The following is a 17,627-nucleotide window of genomic DNA, read 5'->3' on the forward strand; positions in this document are numbered from 1 at the left end:
AGTCTCTCCCTGTCCCCAGTCCCTCCCTGTCACTCCCCCTGTCCCCAGTCTCTCCCTGTCACTCCCCCAGTCTCTCCCTGTCACTCCCCCAGTCCCCAGTCTCTCCCTGTCACTCCCCCAGTCCCCAGTCTCTCCCTCCGTCCCCAGTCTCCCCCTGTCACTCCCCCAGTCCCCAGTCACTCCCCCTGTCCCCAGTCTCTCCCTGTCACTCCCCCAGTCTCTCCCTGTCACTCCCCCGTCCCCTGGCTCTCCCCCTGTCCCCAGTCCCTCCCTGTCACTCCCCCAGTCCCCAGTCTCTCCCTGTCACTCCCCCAGTCCCCAGTCACTCCCCCTGTCCCCAGTCCCCAGTCACTCCCCCTGTCCCCAGTCTCTCCCTGTCACTCCCCCAGTCTCTCCCTGTCACTCCCCCGTCCCCTGGCTCTCCCCCTGTCCCCAGTCTCCCCCTGGCTCTCCCCCCGTCCCCTGTCACTCCCCCAGTCCCCAGTCTCTCCCTGTCACTCCCCCAGTCCCCAGTCTCTCCCTGTCACTCCCCCTGTCCCCTGGTTCTGTGAGGGACAGAGCGCTTACGGTGAGCGCGGGGCCCCGCCCCTTGGGTAGCTTCCCGCGAAACTGACGTCACCTTGGTAACGGTTGCCCCGCGTGACGGCGGGAGGCGGCCTCCTATTGGCCGCGGCGCCGCCGCTGACCCTCTCGCGCCCTCCGGAAGTGTTTGCGCGGAGGCGCGGGGCCGGTGTCCGGACGCGTGTCGGAGTGGAGCGGAGCGGAGAGCAGCGCAGCGGGGGGGGCCATGTCCGACTTCAAGCTGGGGATTGTGCGGCTCGGCCGGGCGGCGGGCAAGGTGAGAGCTGTGGTGTGAGCGAGAGGGGAAACTGTCGGCGGTATATCCCGCCCCCGAGCCGGCTCGCAGCTGCCGTGGAGGAGGAGAGGGGGGTGGGGCGGGACCGAACCGAGGCCTGGCTGCTCGCTGGGGCCATGTGGCCAGTGGCAGAGTAAGCGGCCAGGGCTCGGGCCTGTACTGTCTCCCCGAGTGAAAGGTGAGCTGGGGGGGCCCCGTGCCTCCCGGTATCCCACTCCACGTTGACCTGAAGCGGCTAAAGGGAGTGCGGTGTCTCCCTGCCGTTGCCATGTGCTCCCATCTGCTACGGTCCTGCCTCAGCCTGACATCGAGACTTGGCGAGACATCTGTGTCTTGCCCGGTGCCCGCGCTGCTGGGTGGTGGAGAGCCCTACTCCCTGCTTTACACTTGGCTCAGTGGGGAATGGCCTATAATGCGTTGCCCAGGCCATGTGTGTATGCCGCTATCCAAACACCGAGTAACTTACCTCTCTTCTTAAAAAAAACAATTTTACTGACCCCACATTGTTACAGACTTTGCTGTTGCAGCACATCTTGTCAGCTTTAGGTAGCCATCACATTGTCTGAATAACTGGGAACTTAAGAGATGTGCTGTCCACGAGAGAGTTTAGTTGAGGCTTGAGGGCGAACCAGTGAGCTTAAGTGCTTCCAGCTCTCATGTATTTCGTTGCGCAGCAAAGTCTCGGTAAATCTCCCAAGAATTTCTCTAAACTCCAGATCAATAGGTTGTAAAGTTTTTCCTTCCTCTAAAACGGCAATCCTTTGTCACCGTTTAGGTGCACCAAACTTCAGTTGCTTGCATGGGGTGAGATTGAATTAATGATTTCTAACACAGCAAGTAGTCTCTTGTTATACAGTATTTGTATGGTAGATTCAGCATTGTTTTGATTACAGTTACGTTATTGAGGTTAGAGGGAGCAACGCATGGCAACTGGCTATCCCACACCTGATGTGCCAATACTTGGAATTTACTACATGAACACCTTAAATGAGGAAATAGGCCCAGTCCTTAATGGAATGAGCATAGCATTGCCAAAAGTGCTTTGGGAGGTATGGTTGCAGATGCTGTCCATAGTTTTTCTCCAGAGTTTTGGGATTCATATGCAAAGCAAGTGGCATTGCCATAACTGGTTGGTGCTTAGAATTTAAGCTGGTTGAACTCTAACCTCTGAGAATGTCTCACCAGGGAGTAGCAAATAACCACCGTCTTTACATTTCTGGCAATATGCTTATGGGTCACAGATGTGCCACTCACGTTTCCTTTCCTCTAGCAAAATAGCCTTCCAAGATCATTGTGTTTCTTCAATAGCTCTTACTTCCAAATACTATAAACCTGTTGGACTGTAACCTGGTGTTGTGTATTTTTTTAACTTTGCCCACCCCTGTACAACACCAGCACCTCCACATCATGTTCTCCAATTGTGGCCACTTGAAATGTTCCCAAACATAAAGTTTTTGAAATGAGTTGGGACTTAATTGTTTCTCCTTGAGAATTTTGGAGGAGATTGCGGTGACATTTGATTTCATAGTTCTTCTGATAGCAATTACTGCGTTACATTGTGGGAATTCTTGGGAAATCTTTGAGAATACTGGCTGCCTTTCTTTGACATTGGGCCTGGTAGATGGATTCTATTGGTGTGAGGTTGGCCTTTGTGATTGTCCGGGCTGAGTTCCCCACTCTTTGTAACCTTCTCTGATCTTGAATGGTACAGTTGCCATACCAGGTGGTCATACATCCAGATGGAATGCTCTCAATTGCGCACCTATAAAAGTTGGCAAGGGTATTTGCCGTCATGCCAGATTTCCTCAGCTACTTAAGGAAGAAGATACGTCGTTGGGCCTTTGTAACCAGTGCGTCCACATGAAGAGTCCAAGAAAGCTTGTTGTGGATGACCACTCCCAGGAGCTTGACACTCTCCACTTGTTCCACCTCTGTGCTGTTAATGTGTAGAGGGGCATGAGTAACATCCTGCTGAAAGCCAATAATGAGTTTGTTGGTTTTGCCAGCATTGAGAGCTAGGTTGTTCTCAGTGCACCATTCTTCCGGGTCTTCTACCTCCCATCTGTAGTCTGTTTCATCGCCAACTGAGATTCAACTGACTATGGTGGTGTCTTCAGCGAACTTGCAAATGCCATTAGTCTGGTATTTGGTGATGCAGTCATGGATATACAGTGAGTACAGTACAGGGTTGAGTATGCACCCTGGCGGGGCTCCAGTGTTGAGTGAAGATGCTGGGATGCATTTGTCATAGCAACTGTTGCCAAATGCTAGCTGCTTAGTATTATTCAGTTCCCATTGTTTTGACCCATTTACACTGGGGGTGGACTGAAGTTCGATAGTATATTTTGAACTAATTCTATCCTTGCAAGTATGTGCTCATTCCCTGGTTACTTTTGTGACTTTGCTATTTCAGCAATTGGGAGTTTAGCCTTGTGCCTACTCATAGCCATTATAGTGCTGACTGATAGCTGCTGTTATCTGTCTCCTCAGTTGTGTTCACAGATTTTATGGTTAGGTTGCTGCTCCTACAGCCTGCAATGATTTTTTTTTGAAAAATAGATTAACAAGAAATCTGTTTCTCTGTTTTCAGACTAAGTACACACTAATAGATGAGCAAGACATTCCACTGGTGGAGAATTATACCTTTGAGGTAAGTGGACAGACCCCTGGAATTAACTCAACTTCTCCCTTCTCAATCACCTTTTACTCCTCCTGGCTTCTGGTTGACCTTCTATTCAATTGTCACACCTAATATTAGTTTGTATGACTCAATATAGACATTTGATGAGGCTCCCGTGAAGTATCTTGGAACCTTTTTTTTTATTACTTTAAGGTGCTGTGCAAATATAACTTGTTGCCGTTATGTCTGATGTTGTTATTAGTCATGGTGCTGGCAAATCAGCTGTTGAATTTGCAACTGTTGTGACCAGCTTTCACTCAGGACGGTAGACCATACATTTTGGCTACCAGACTCTACTTGCATGAAACTGGGCTATGGTATGACTTTAGATGGATTTCTCACATTGCAATTCAAATGTAGCTCCGTGTGGAAGTTTGTTTTGGGATACTCTCGAGAAGCACCTTAGAATATTTTATTATATTGGAAGTACTATATAAATTAGATTTTTAAAATAGTCTTTCATAGGATATGTGGGTTGCTCGTCCCCAATTGCATTAGAACTGAGGGGCCATTTTCAGAAGCAGTTAAGAGTTGATCGCATTACCTTAGTCACATATGCATCAGATCTGGTATGATTGGTTTTTACAAAGATAGGTTGTTTCATGGTCTTATTCCAGATATTTTTCCAATCAGTAGAAGTCAATATGGTGGGATTTGAATCCCCATTCTGCCCACATTAAGCTGGGCCTTTGATTTACGAGCTGAACGTTTCAGGGAACGTCTCTGGGACACATGCACCAAACAACCCCACTATCCTGTGGCTGACCACTTCAACTCCCCCTCCCACTCTGCCAAGGATATGCAAGTCCTGGGCCCTTCCAAACACATGGCATCAACATCGATTTTGCCAGTTAGCTCATCTCCTCTCCCACCCCCCCCCCCCCCCCCCTCCATCGAACTATCACCTTCCCCTCACCTGCACCCCCACCCTCCTACTTATTTCTCAGCCCCTTTCTCTTGTTCCCCTCCCTTCCCCCACATTCCTCATTGAGGGCTTATACCTGAAACATTGACTCTTCTGGTCCTCGAATGTTGCATGATCTGTCCTTTTCCAGTGCTACAGTTTTCGACTGTGATTTCCAGCATCTGCAGTCCTCACTTTCTCCTTTGATTACTAGTTCAGTGGCGTTTCCATTACATCACTGTCTTCTGTGTAATTGTCAAAAGGACTTTGCACAGTATGATAGGTTTTAATGGGCTTCTGTGGCAAGCAACATCAAATTCCTTTAAAGCATTTAAGTGCGCAGAAACAAGGATTTCATTCCTTTGATTGCTTCGTTCTGTTCGATAATGTGAGAGAATGAGTTGAAGAACAGCTGACAATAACTTACTATGCATTGGACTTCAGACTGCACCTGCTTGTGGAATGTATGTTGGTCAGATGGAAGGTTCATGAAGCTGATGTGAAGTCCCTTCAGCTGTGTCTGTTTGGGTTACTTACTAAATTCGCATGGCATGAGTGTGCACCTAGTTTTTGCCTAGCAATGTGTTACTCTTGTCAGCTTGCTCAGTACTCTGGAAATTGCCTAATGTAGTATAACTGGCAGGTTATACTAAACTTTTCAGTTGGCAATTTATGCTGGAATTTCCTAATGACCGTGTGCCAGAACACCTTTGTCCAAACTTTAGTCATCTGCCCAATTACCACCTCGTGTTGGTTGGTGTCTTATTTTGTTTGCTAACAGTCCTGAGAAGCAGCTTGGGATATTTTACCATTGATCAGCAGTATTCCCACTAATTCTTTTTCTTCAGCACTGACCCAAGTTCCATGCACAACACTGACTTCCAACACCAGAAGTAAATGGTGTGAATGGCTTTGGCATGCTGATTGCTACGTGCAGTCCCTTGGAGCTTAGCTCAGAGGCAACGTTCCTGTTTGGGTGCAATGCCAAATGCAAGTTCTTGCTTAGTGGGTATGTGATGGTCAGAGTATTCTGAGCATACTCTTGTATACGAAATATACTTTAACAATTTAGTATTGCAAGAAAAACCATAACCAATCCAGAATGTAGAGTTTGTGTATCGAAGTTCTTGGAGATCTGGTTTGTTGATTAGTTGGCAAAGAAAACAATTGCATTTTGGAGAGAAGTTACTTTCAGATCATGACTGGTGCTATTTATTGTAGCATTCCAGGTTTGTAGAGCTTTTGCTCATCCAAACTTGTTTGGACAGATATTTGATTTACCAAAAGGATTCCAATTTTTTTCTGATAGATCATAAAGATAATCTATGTGCACTTGTACTTGTGCTAACTAATGCAGGATACTTCAAATCCAATCTATTGTATTGAAATAGTTGAAAATCCATGGTGCCGTGAGGATGAGCATTAGAATTCTTTCATCAGTTTTAAAAGTTAGACCATTTAGGAGTGGCATCTGAGGTTCCTTATCCATTTGCAGACCAGTGGAACACTCTCTCTTTGCTAAAAGTTTGTACGTGTTTGGGTTAATTGAAATGTTCAACAATGAGGTTGATGAACGTTTTGAGGGATAGACAATAGGTGCAGGAGTAGGCCATTCAGCCCTTCGAGCCTGCACTGCCATTCAATATGATCATGGCTGATCATTCCTAATCAGTATCCTCTTCCTGCCTTATCTCCATAACCCTTGATTCCACTATCTTTGGGCGCTGTATCCAACTCTTTCTTAAATGAATCCAGAGACTGGGCCTCCACTGCCCTCTGGGGCAGAGCATTCCACACAGCCACCACTCTCTGGGTGAAGAAGTTTCTCCTCATCTCTGTCCTAAATGGTCTACCCCGTATTTTTAAGCTGTGCCCTCTGGTTCGGCACTCACCCATCACCGGAAACATGTTTCCTGCTGCCAGAGTGTCCAATCCTTTCATAATCTTATATGTCTCAATCAGATCCCCTCTCTGTCTTCGAAACTCAAGGATATACAAGCCCAGTCGCTCCAGTCTTTCAGTGTAAGGCAATCCTGCCATTCCAGGAATTGACCTCGTGAACCTACACACTGCACTCCCTCAATAGCCAGAATGTTTTTCCTCAAATTTGGAGACCAGAACTGCACACAGTACTCCAGGTGTGGTCTCACCAGGGCCCTGTACAGCTGCAGAAGCACCTCTTTGCTTCTATACTCAATTCCTCTTGTTATGAAGGCTAGCATGCTATTAGCCTTCTTCACTACCTGCTGTACCTGCATGCTTGCCTTCATTGACTGGTGTACAAGAACACCCAGATCTCTCTGTACTGCCCCTTTACCTAAATTGATTCCATTGAGGTAGTAATCTGCCTTCCTGTTCTTGCCACCAAAGTGGATAACCATACATTTATCCACATTAAACTGCATCTGCCATGCATCTGCCCACTCACCTAACTTGTCCAGGTCACCCTGTAATCTCCTAACATCCTCATCACATTTCACCCTGCCACCCAGCTTTGTATCATCAGCAAATTTGCTAATGTTATTGCTGATACCATCTTCTATATCATTAACATATATTGTAAAAAGCTGCGGTCCCAGCACTGATCCCTGCGGGACCCCACTGGTCACTGCCTGCCATTCCGAAATGGAGCCGTTTATCTCTACCCTTTGTTTCCTATCAGCCAACCAATTTTCAATCCATTCTAGTACTTTGCCCCCAATACCATGCGCCCTAATTTTACTCACTAACCTCCTGTGTGGGACTTTATCAAAAGCTTTCTGAAAGTCCAGGTACACTACATCTACTGGATCTCCCTCGTCCATCTTCAGAGTTACTTTCTCAAAAAATTCAAGAAGATTAATCAAGCATGATTTCCCCTTCATAAATCCATGCTGACTCTGTCCTATCCTGTTACTACTATCCAGATGTGTCGTAATTTCATCCTTTATAATAGATTCCAGCATCTTTCCCACCACTGAGGTCAGACTAACTGGTCTATAATTTCCTGCTTTCTCTCTCCCACCTTTCTTTAAAAGTGGTATAACATTAGCCACCCTCCAATCCTCAGGAACTGACCCCGAATCTATCGAACTCTGGAGAATAATCACCAGCGCATCCACGATTTCCTGAGCCACCTCCTTCAGTACCCTGGGATGTAGACCATCAGGTCCCGGAGACTTATCAACCTTCAGACCTAACAGTCTCTCCAACACCAAATCCTGGCAAATATAAATTCCCTTCAGTTCAGGTCCTTCAGTCACTGTTACCTCGGGGAGATTGCTTGTGTCTTCCCCATTGAACACAGATCTGAAGTACCCATTTAATTCTTCTGCTATTTCTTTGTTCCCCGTAATATGTTCCCCTGTTTCTGCCTTCAAAGGCCCAATTTTAGTCCTAACCATTTTTTTGCCTTGCACATACCTAAAAAAGCTTTTACTATCCTCCTTTATATTATTCGCCAGTTTACCTTCGTACCTCATTTTTCCTCTGCGTATTTCCTTCTTAGTAATCCTCTGTTGCTCTTTAAAAGCTTCCCAGTCCTCAGTTTTCCCACTTATCTTTGCTATGTTATACTTTTTCTCTCTTAACTTTATATGTTTCTTAACTTCCCTTGTCAGCCACGGCCGCCCATGTCTCCTCCTGGGATCTTTCTTCCTTTTAGGAATGAACTGATCTTGCAATTTCTGCATTATACACAGAAATATCCGCCATTGTTCCTCCACAGTCATCCCTCATAAGATATTGCACCATTTGGCCAGATCCTCCCTCTAGCTCCATAGTTCCCTTTATTCAACAGAAGTACTGTCACTTCCGACTGTACCCTCTCCCTCTCAAATTGCAGATTGAAGCTTAATGTATTATGGTCACTACTTTCCAATGGCTCCTTCACTTTGAGGTCTCTGACCAATTCTGGTTTGTTACACAATACCAGATCCAGAATTGCCTTCTCCCTGGTCGGCTCCAGCACCAGCTGCTCTAAGAATCCATCTCTGAGGCACTCCACAAAGTCTCTTTCTTGAGGTCCAATACCATCCTGATTCTCCCAGTCTACCTGCATGTTAAAATCCCCCATAACAACTGTAGTAACATCTTTGCGACAGGCCAATTTCAGCTCCTGATTCAACTTGCATCCGACATCCAGACTACTGTTTGGGGGCCTGTAGATGACTCCCAAGAGGGTCTTTTTACCCTTAGTATTTCGCAGCTCTATCCACACTGACTCTAGGTCCCCCTGTGCAAGGGACTGAATATCCTCCCTTACCAACAAGGCCACCCCACCCCCTCTGCCCGTCAGTCTGTCCTTATGATAGCACGTGTAGCCTTGAATATTCATTTCCCAGGCCCTGTCCATTTGAAGCCACGTCTCAGTTATCCCCACAATATCGTATCTGCCAATTTCCAAAAGAGCCTCAAGCACATCCATCTTATATCTAATGCTTCGTGCATTCATGTATAGTATTTTTAATTTGTTACTGCTCTCACCCTTCCCATCAACCCCTATTTCACTCAACCTTACAGCATGATCCCTTTCCGAGTTTTCTGCCTCATTGATACAGTTGTCTTTCTTGATTTCTCTTGTTCTAACTTTCCTTTCAATTTCCTTTTTAAACATCCAGTTTGTGTCCCCCCCCACCACCGCTACTTAGTTTAAATGTAGAATTTATGCTTACCACAAAATATGAAACAAAGGTGTGTAAATGGAGTTGACTTAGATCTACTGGGGTCTAAAGCGTTAGCAGTAAAGTTTTGAGTGGCTGAATGGCTTATTCCTGTCCCTTTGAATCTGGTCTGCATTCTTTCATGAACTGTCTCATTCCCTCACAGGCTCGTATGGAAATAGATGCTGATGGAAATGGTGCAAAAATATTTGCGTATGCATTCGATATCAGCAAGAGGAGGGGTTCTGGTCGTCCTTTGCATGAGCTGCTCTGGTGAGTATCACAGTAGGGCGAGGTGTTGTTCAAAATCTCCCTCCCTTGGGGAGGTTTACAAGGCTGTCTTTATGAAGAGTGCTGCAGTGACGTGACTGTTCTCACAAAGGCCTATGTATGAATCCAGCAAGGGTGATTGGTTGTCTTTTGGAATTTAATTTGGGATTCAGAACCTTAGTTTTGTGAATGGCTTCGTACCAGCACTGTTTGCAATTTTGCTGTAAAGATAGCTTCCTTAAGTAATTGAGTTTGGGAGCTGTTCTGGTATCCAAGTCTACAACAGCACAGAATGCAGAGAATTTTATACTCTTCCAACCATGTCAAAGTTGTATTGATGTCCTTTATATATTGCGAAACCCACCGAATTTCTGATCGAGGAAAATTAGTTGTTGACTAATGTTTGAAAGTATGCTTCCCAATCTGTATATGTAAGAAGGTGTGATTGTCAGATTCAATGAATAAAACCCAGGTTATGTTAAGTGAGTAAGAGTTGATGCATTCGTTGTGTGAAGGTCTACACATGTATGGTACAGGGCCACGTTATTAGCATGTATTGAAGATTATGCTACGCATGACTTTTACAATTTACAGAAAGATTAGAAATGAGTCTGAAGTAATTAAACATTAGTTTTCATTTTATACAATGTTCCCTGATAGTAAATCTGTGTTCTCAAGCAGGAAAGAGAAACTCAACCCAACAAGTCTGTATCTTTCTCCACACCAGCCATCTTTCTATTTTGACCCTCCCTATACCCTTTAATAATCTTTTTCCAACATCTGTAACTCCTTTATGAAATAAATAATGGACTCTACTTCAACTGTGGCAATTAATTCCATATTCTGAAATTTTGTATTTGAGTTTTCTTCCCTTCCGCTTCTCCCTCCTTCTCCCCCCCGCCCAATCTTCCCTTTAATTCTTTCTAATATCTTCTCAGTCTCTCTTCTTTAATTCTCAACTGGATTGGGAACCCACTGAATTTCAGCACCTCCCTATTGCAACATGTGAAACAAGACCTCCCTCAGCTTACTAAACAACCATTTTGGATACAAAGCCACTAAAATGTATTGTAAACTCTGTAGTTTACTGGTGGATGGCTATGCTTTCTGTCCAAATTCATAAAAGCTTTAATAATCATTGCCTGTTTTCAACTTGCCCAGGGAGCGGCACAGAGGAGGAATTGCTCCAGGTTTCCAGGTGGTGCACATCAACGGCGTGACAGTGGATAACCGACTGGACAACCTCAAGCTTGTCCCCATAGGTTGGAGGCCAAAGGCAGAGGAAATCTCCAGCAAACAGAGGTAAGTCATTGGATGGGGTTGCTGTGGTATGATGAGAGAAGTCCTTATTGAGTAACTAATAATTTTTAGTTTAATGTTACAGCATGTTGCAGTTCACTTAATCAGAAGACACTGCTGTCAGGGGCAAAATACAGCTGTCCAAACCATTTACGTAAAAGCTCTCTGGGTGGTAAAAGAGAAAAATTTGGATAAAGTAGACAAAAGTGCGCTTATAACAGGGGGAAAAAAATGAAAGCAAATTTAAAAAACAAAAAATTCAGTGAAGAGTTGAAGAAGCAAATATGAAGAAAAAAACTCAGCTGACATGAAAGGGAATCCCAAAGTATTTTGTGGGTATAGAGGTGTAAAAGGTGTGGCAGGTCCAAATGGCAGCATAAAGGAGACACGGAAGCAGAGGTCACAGCAAAAGTATAAATAAGTACATCTGTCTTTAACACAGATGAAAATGCTGCCGATGCTATGGTAAAAGAGAAGATAATTCGGATACTGAATATTCAGAATTGAAATGGTGATGGTACTGGACAAGTTTTCTGTACTTGAAGTTGAGAAGGCACTGGGGTGAGCAGTTTCCCTCAGCCTCGTTGGGTGTGAGGGTGGAAATTGCAGATACATTGTTTGTAATTTTCCTACGAGATCAGGGGATGGTGCTGCAGCACTGGAGAATTGTATGTGCTATACCGTTGTTCAAAAAGGGTTGAAGGATTAAGTGCAGCAACTACATACCAGTCAGTTTAACTTTGTAGGAGCAGCTTCCAGAAATGATGATTTGAGGCAAAATGAATGGTTACATAGACAAATGTGGCTTAATGAAGGAGAGCTTGTATGGGTTTCTTAAAGGAAAATCATGTTTCTCAATTTTTGGGGGCAAGGATTTTAGTTGAATTCCCCAGAAATCATTGTTGGGACTCTTGCTTTTCTTGAGGTACATTAAAGATCTAGAGGAACTGAGGACTGCAGATGCTGGAGATCAGAGTCGAAAAGTGTGGTGCTGGAAAAGTGCACAGGTCGGGCAGCATCCAAGGGGCAAGAGATTTCATTCTTTCATTCTTGATGAAGGACTTATGCCTGAAACGTTGACCCTCCTGTTCTTCAATACTGCCTGACCTGCGGTGCTTTTCCAGCGCCACACTTTTCAACGTTAAAGGTCTAGACCTTGGTATACAGGGCACAGTTGCATTGTGAACTAAGTGTGATGTATAACTTGAAAAGAACAAGTTAGTGGAATGGGCATACGTGTGGTCGATAACCTCCAGTGCAGAGAAATGTGAATTGATTCATTTTGCTAGAAAGAATGTGGAAAAGCAATATAAATTAAAGGGTATCACATGAGCACAGAAACCTAGATATCTAAGTATGTAAGTGATTGAAGCCACAGGACAGGTAGAGCGACAAGTCATTAATGGTTTTTATTAATGGCCTCTAGCACAAGGGGAAGAATATTATTTTGATCTAGTATAAACCATTAGTTTGGACTCAGCTGCAATATTGTATCCAGCTCTGGGTGTGGACATCTGTGAAAATTTTGGAGACTACAGAAAAGATTCAGGAGATTGGTTTCAGGGCTGAGAAAGTTGGGTAGAAAAAGGGAACGTTGTGAAGAGATTTGAAAGATATTCAGAATTATGGTGAGGTCTGTACAGAGTGGAAAAATGTTTTCATGTCATAGTTCATATGTGGAGAGCACTGTTTGAATGTAGGTTTGCTCGCTGAGCTGGAAGGTTCATTTTCAGCTCAACGAGAAAACCTACATCCAAATCCTCAACCTGAGCTACAGATCTTTTCAAAACTCGCTAAGCACTGTTTGAGTTTGTGGTTAAGTATTCAAAATTAGGTATTCATAGAGTTACGGGGTGACAGCAGTGGAATGGTACTTGGTGAATTGTACATTCGGAGAAATATTACAAGTAGTTACCTCCTGTGCAGTACAAAATTCTAATTTGTGAAGTTGCATTTTAATTTGTGCTTTTCCCCTCCAATGCATTGAGCCACTGATGCCATGCCCCTCTGTGCAGTTTGTAACCAATTGATGTTACTAATGGCTTCTCTTGCATACAGGGAGCAGAGTCTTTATTGGCTGGCAATCCAGCAGGTGCCTGCAGATCCCATTGAAGAGCAGTTCCCTGAGCTGAATCTCACACGTTACTACAATGCCAATGGTGACATTATGGAGGATGAGGAGGACTCGTGCACATATTACGAATGCCACTACCCACCATGCACTATGATGGAAAAGCAGGTGAGTGTGCAAGTTATAACAGAGGTGAGCACTCATTGTTTACAAGAGGATGCTGGGTATGTAGTTTTCATAAAGTCTCTCTAATGTGGCTAAGAATCAGACAAGGAGCTGCTTAGGAATGTAATCAGATAAATTTAATCCTACGGGACAGGTGAGCAAAAGCCTGGTCTCACAGGTAGATTTAAAGGAGTGATGTACAATTACAGGTTTTGTGTGGGGAATTGCAGATATTAGGGCCTTAGCCAGTTACCATCTCTGAACAGGTTGGTAAGGAAAATAGAAAGATTGCCAATTTGTCTCAAACTTAAGCTGTATATATTGCCATCTGGTGATAGGATCATTACATTACATCCCAAGGCATGATGATTGTGGCTTCATTCAATCATCCAATGAATTCATTTTGAACTGTGGTGATCATGTAAATGAGCACAGCGATCATTGTTGTTTGCAGGATCCCATAAAGATGAAATCAAACAGATGCCCAAATAGCCTCCTTCGGGAGGAGTTTTGGCCACACTGTAATGTGACTTGCACTGCTTTTTTTAAACACTCACTGGATGTGGGAATTACTGGTGAGGTTAGTAATTGTTGCCCATTTCTAATTGTCCTTGAGATGATTGTGGTGAGCAGCCTTCTTTGAACTGCTGCTGGATGTATATGGATCGTGTTGATAGGGAGTAAGTTCCAGAATTTGAACCAACAACAGTGAAGGATGGCAGTGCATTTCCAAGTTTGTCACAGCACTGTTAGGTGTCTTTCATTCTGGTTGGAGAAGGGGTGTATGGTGTTGGTAGCAGCTGACAAAGTCTGTGAACAGTAGCTATGTAAATAGTGACCTTGTCTGTCAGAGGGTCTACTGGAACCTCTGTATGATGTTGCCCCTGCTTGAGTCACTACCTTTCAGTCACTAAGGGTGTGGAATGAGGAAATATCAACTCTGAAAGGTTGAATAAGCACCTTGTTCACTGTAAATGTGGATTTTTATTTTGGAATTCCAGGCTGATCCCATGGATATAAAATGAAATAACATCAACATTTCTACTATTAAATGATCAGACTGCAGCATTTCTCACCACCTGTTTGTTTGCTGACGCTTATTCTTTGTAAACATTTCAGCTGCGTGAATTCAACATCTGTGGGCGCTGCCAGGTGGCACGATACTGTGGCTCCCAGTGCCAGCAGAAAGACTGGCCTGCCCATAAGAAGCATTGCCATGAGAAGAGGCGCCCACTGCAGCAGGAATTCGAGCCTGAGCGATGACCCCCTCCCTCCCCTGCCCCTCCTCACCCTTGCCCCGCATGCTTTCGCCACAAATCAACAGTGGCGTCAGATTTGTTTTGCACAATTCAGACTGGACATAAAGTTTCCTAAGCACTGAGGAAGTACAAAGAACAGAATGAACTTGAGGAGATCTCTGTGAGAAGAGGGGGCTGGGGCTACCCTTCCTAAGATCGATCGCTACGAAGACTATAGAGGTTCCTAACCAGAAGCTTCTGTGTCTATATTTATATGTTGATATGTATTTGAACAAAATCTTATGTACAGTTTTTTATGTTGTAAAATCTGATTTGTTTGAAGTTCGGTGATAACGTGTAGCTGAACAGAGTTACCTAAAAAAAATTTTGCTCCGGTAGCATTGTGTGACTCTGGGACAGCTTGCTGCTAATTTGATTATAGAGAAGAAAAAAAGACCCAGCTAACTGTGTTCCAGAGAATGTACTAACACCAGGTCTCTGGATCTTGTCCACTTGACAAGGAGAGAGAAAAAAATCTTAAATATTTTAACCTTTATAAAGGGGGAAAAAATTACTGAGGTTACAGTGATGGCTGCTGGAGTGAGTGGGATTCACAATAAGCATCTTTGTAGTTTCAATCTTGTAACCCAATTTAAGCACACTACACAGTCTGCCACTACCTGACTGTGTGTTGGAGGTTAAATTCAATGTAGCAAAGGTCGCGGGGGATGGTTTGTGGTGCTTTAAATTGATAACTTCCAGTTATATTGGAACTATCAGGGGAAAACAATTGTTGGCTGTTATTCCCACAATTTTAATTCAGGACCTGCATGGGGTGTTTTTTTTTAAGGACACGGTGTATTGAGTTAATAGTAATGTTCATTCACTTGGTGATGTGAATTCTTTATATATGTGGGCTTATGCTGGAAAGCTATCTGAAAATGGTACCGAATGTTCCATATTTGGGTATTAGTCAGAGGGTGAAATTGATAACTGACATAAGCTCCTTCACCAAGACTATTTCTGAAAGCCAGGAGCTACTTTTTGTTTTCAGTTCAAATCAAGATCTTCGAGATAGGTTTTGGTTCTGTCGCTTTATTGTATTTACGATTTCTCTTAATTCCCTTTGCTCTCCTGTCCAGCACTGTATCTGCACAATCACATAACTAAGTTCTTGAAGCTTCTGATTTTTGACCTGGATTCCTTAACACATCCCTCTCAAAGAATGTCATACCTGGTCTGGGTGCTCTCAGCAGGCAACCACAAGATGCTGCTGCAACCTGGCCCATGAATCTGAGGTAACCAAGAAGGCCAGGTGACTTGTGGGCATACAGAAACATTTTTTGCACACTCCCTGTCCTGCTTCATGTTCACTTCTGCCTGCTCCTTTTTGGACAGCAAGTGGATCTCAAGTGAGCTGGAATTTGAGGGCATCATTTAATTGCAACATGAGAAATTCTAGTTAACGTACAACGTTTTTGCAAGTGCTAAGTCTTTTTTTTATCTTAAGTTATTTTCATTGGAGTCAGCAGATGGCTGGTATCCAGCTTGAAACCCCTGCTGGGCAAAAAGATTCGCTGTGCTTGAGAGCATGAGGGTATTGAGTATGCCTCAGCTGGGTAGGTTTTGCACAGTAAGTGGTGGAAGGGTACACCTTGGAGAACTTACTCCCTTGTAGCCGTAATTGTACACCTTGTGAGCAGTTTTAAAAGAACATTGGTGCAGTTGGTCCTAAGATGTTTTTTTCCTGCAATTGATAAGAGGCAAAACTCCAATTGTGACCTGGAACTTAATAAATACTTGCACATGTTAACAGTCTCCTTGCCTTTCCGCTGCAGCATTTTGAGTGGTGAGGGTGGGCTATTGAAATATGTTGGACAAGCAGAGACCTGTGAAAGCTGCTGTACCTGTGTGCATGTTTTAAATGGGTTGCTGTTACTGTGTTGTGCTGTTGCTGTGCCAAGCTTTGCTTTTCCTGACAGAGACCCAGGCTCGCTCTCTAATTCGGATACCTGTTCTATGTGTAATGGAATTCCGTGGATCTTGAGTTGCTGCATTCTCTTTCTTTTCCTTCCACTCGAACTGCCAACTGAGATATTACAATGGAGTTTACAGTAGTTTAGAAAGCTTTGGATGTTTTGTGCGGGCAGTCTCAGGTTAACCAGTATAGTATTTTCATCTTGATTTTCCATCAGGCAGCTTCCTCCTTGTTTATAAGATGGGTTTAGCATGGTGCTGTCTCTTCTAAACATGAATTTGCCATATTTTGTAGTTAAGTGCCCTGGAGGATGTGCTACTTCAACTTTTTTTGAGTTTAGGTTTGTGATGTCTTTTAGAATTTGTATTTTAACCAAAGCAGCAGACCATAAGGTTTAGGATGTAGTTGCCCCTGTCCTCTTCAAAGTTTATGTTCTGAATCTCTTAACTATTACTTTTTTCCTGTCAAAAGCAAACTGCATTATTAATGTGCAACAATCCAAATCAGTTTGTATTCTGATTCTATGGATAATATCAACTATACAACGGTGAATGGACACATGATTCAACTGTGTTGGCCATTGAACAGAAATCACCATGAGTTTCAAATGTGACATCTATTTCATAGCAGCTGTCTGTAATAGTAGTACAAAATCGTTTTCTGCAATTCCTACTGGTCTGTAACTAAACATTTGTGCTCTTGCTGGTTTGGAGTATTTCACACCATGTGTAAGCGCTGTGGAGCAACATTGATTCAATAGTTTAGTCAACACTGAGGGCTTCCAGTTCTCACATGTATCAATTTTAGTTTTAAATTTGAGAATAATATGGCCCCTTCAGATATAACCCCTGCACAGAAACTGTTTTGAAACATATTGGACTGTGTCACAGTCTTGTGTGTAATTTTAAGCCAAATTTAGACTAAATTGGATCTGGTCTGCTTCCAATTTTGTCCCTCCAGTAGTTTTAAATATGCTCATTTGCTTAGTGGCGCCATTATCGATTATAATGATTGTTTTGGTTACAAGACTTGCTCCGCAGTATTGAGCTGTCCCTGCACAGTCAGACATAATGGTGTTCAAAACCACGTCCAGACTTGCATTTTCAGAGCTCTTTGCATCAAAGCTGTTACAATCCCAATTACTAACTATATTGTGTGGTCAGTTGCAAAAATGCAGAACACTAGCGACTGCAGTGTTGCTGTGCTCCCAGATTGTTTCATGCACTGAATACAGTATCTTGCCTGTATTTAAAATTGTTAAATAAAGCTGAAGCAGGTTTGTGTGTAAACTAGTTACTGTATGATGAGTGAATGTGGCTTTTCACGACTGGGTCCTATTTTTAAGTGACTGGAAACTTATTGTTCCAAACTTGTTAAGGATCTGACGTTAAATTTTGATTGTAGCTATTAACAGGAACTTAAGGAAGCATATCAGTAAATCACTTGAGTCCAAAATATGGTGTATGAAATTCACTGTGAGGTTATTTACTTTGGATCCAAGCAAAATAACAAAACTTAATGGAGAA

The 17,627-nt window shown here is 43.6% G+C and overlaps 1 protein-coding gene across 2 annotated transcripts; it reads left to right on the plus strand.

Moving 5' to 3' along the window:
• The first annotated feature begins 692 nt into the window (after nt 1-692).
• Nucleotides 693-17,393, plus strand: zmynd19 (zinc finger, MYND-type containing 19). Of its 2 annotated transcripts, none has more exons than XM_072566383.1 (6): nt 693-838; nt 3,447-3,506; nt 9,247-9,353; nt 10,512-10,652; nt 12,708-12,888; nt 14,005-17,393. In XM_072566383.1, the coding sequence occupies exons 1-6, from the start codon at nt 788-790 to the stop codon at nt 14,146-14,148; spliced, it is 684 nt and encodes a 227-aa protein (XP_072422484.1). In that variant the 5' UTR covers nt 693-787; the 3' UTR covers nt 14,149-17,393. The 2 variants fall into 2 exon arrangements, with proteins under 2 accessions (XP_072422484.1, XP_072422485.1); XM_072566384.1 differs by lacking the exon at nt 693-838 and adding an exon at nt 973-1,034.
• Nucleotides 17,394-17,627: the final 234 nt, after the last annotated feature.

Source organism: Chiloscyllium punctatum, chromosome 49 (assembly GCF_047496795.1).
Source record: "Chiloscyllium punctatum isolate Juve2018m chromosome 49, sChiPun1.3, whole genome shotgun sequence".
Lineage (NCBI taxonomy): Eukaryota > Metazoa > Chordata > Chondrichthyes > Orectolobiformes > Hemiscylliidae > Chiloscyllium > Chiloscyllium punctatum.

Excerpts from the sequence above, each read along its gene's own strand:
- zmynd19 (XM_072566383.1), top strand. The coding sequence starts at position 788 with ATGTCCGACTTCAAGCTGGGGATTGTGCGGCTCGGCCGGGCGGCGGGC. Across the intron at positions 839-3,446 it reads TCGGCCGGGCGGCGGGCAAG|ACTAAGTACACACTAATAGA; the intron begins GTGAGAGCTGTG and ends CTCTGTTTTCAG. Across the intron at positions 9,354-10,511 it reads CCTTTGCATGAGCTGCTCTG|GGAGCGGCACAGAGGAGGAA; the intron begins GTGAGTATCACA and ends CAACTTGCCCAG.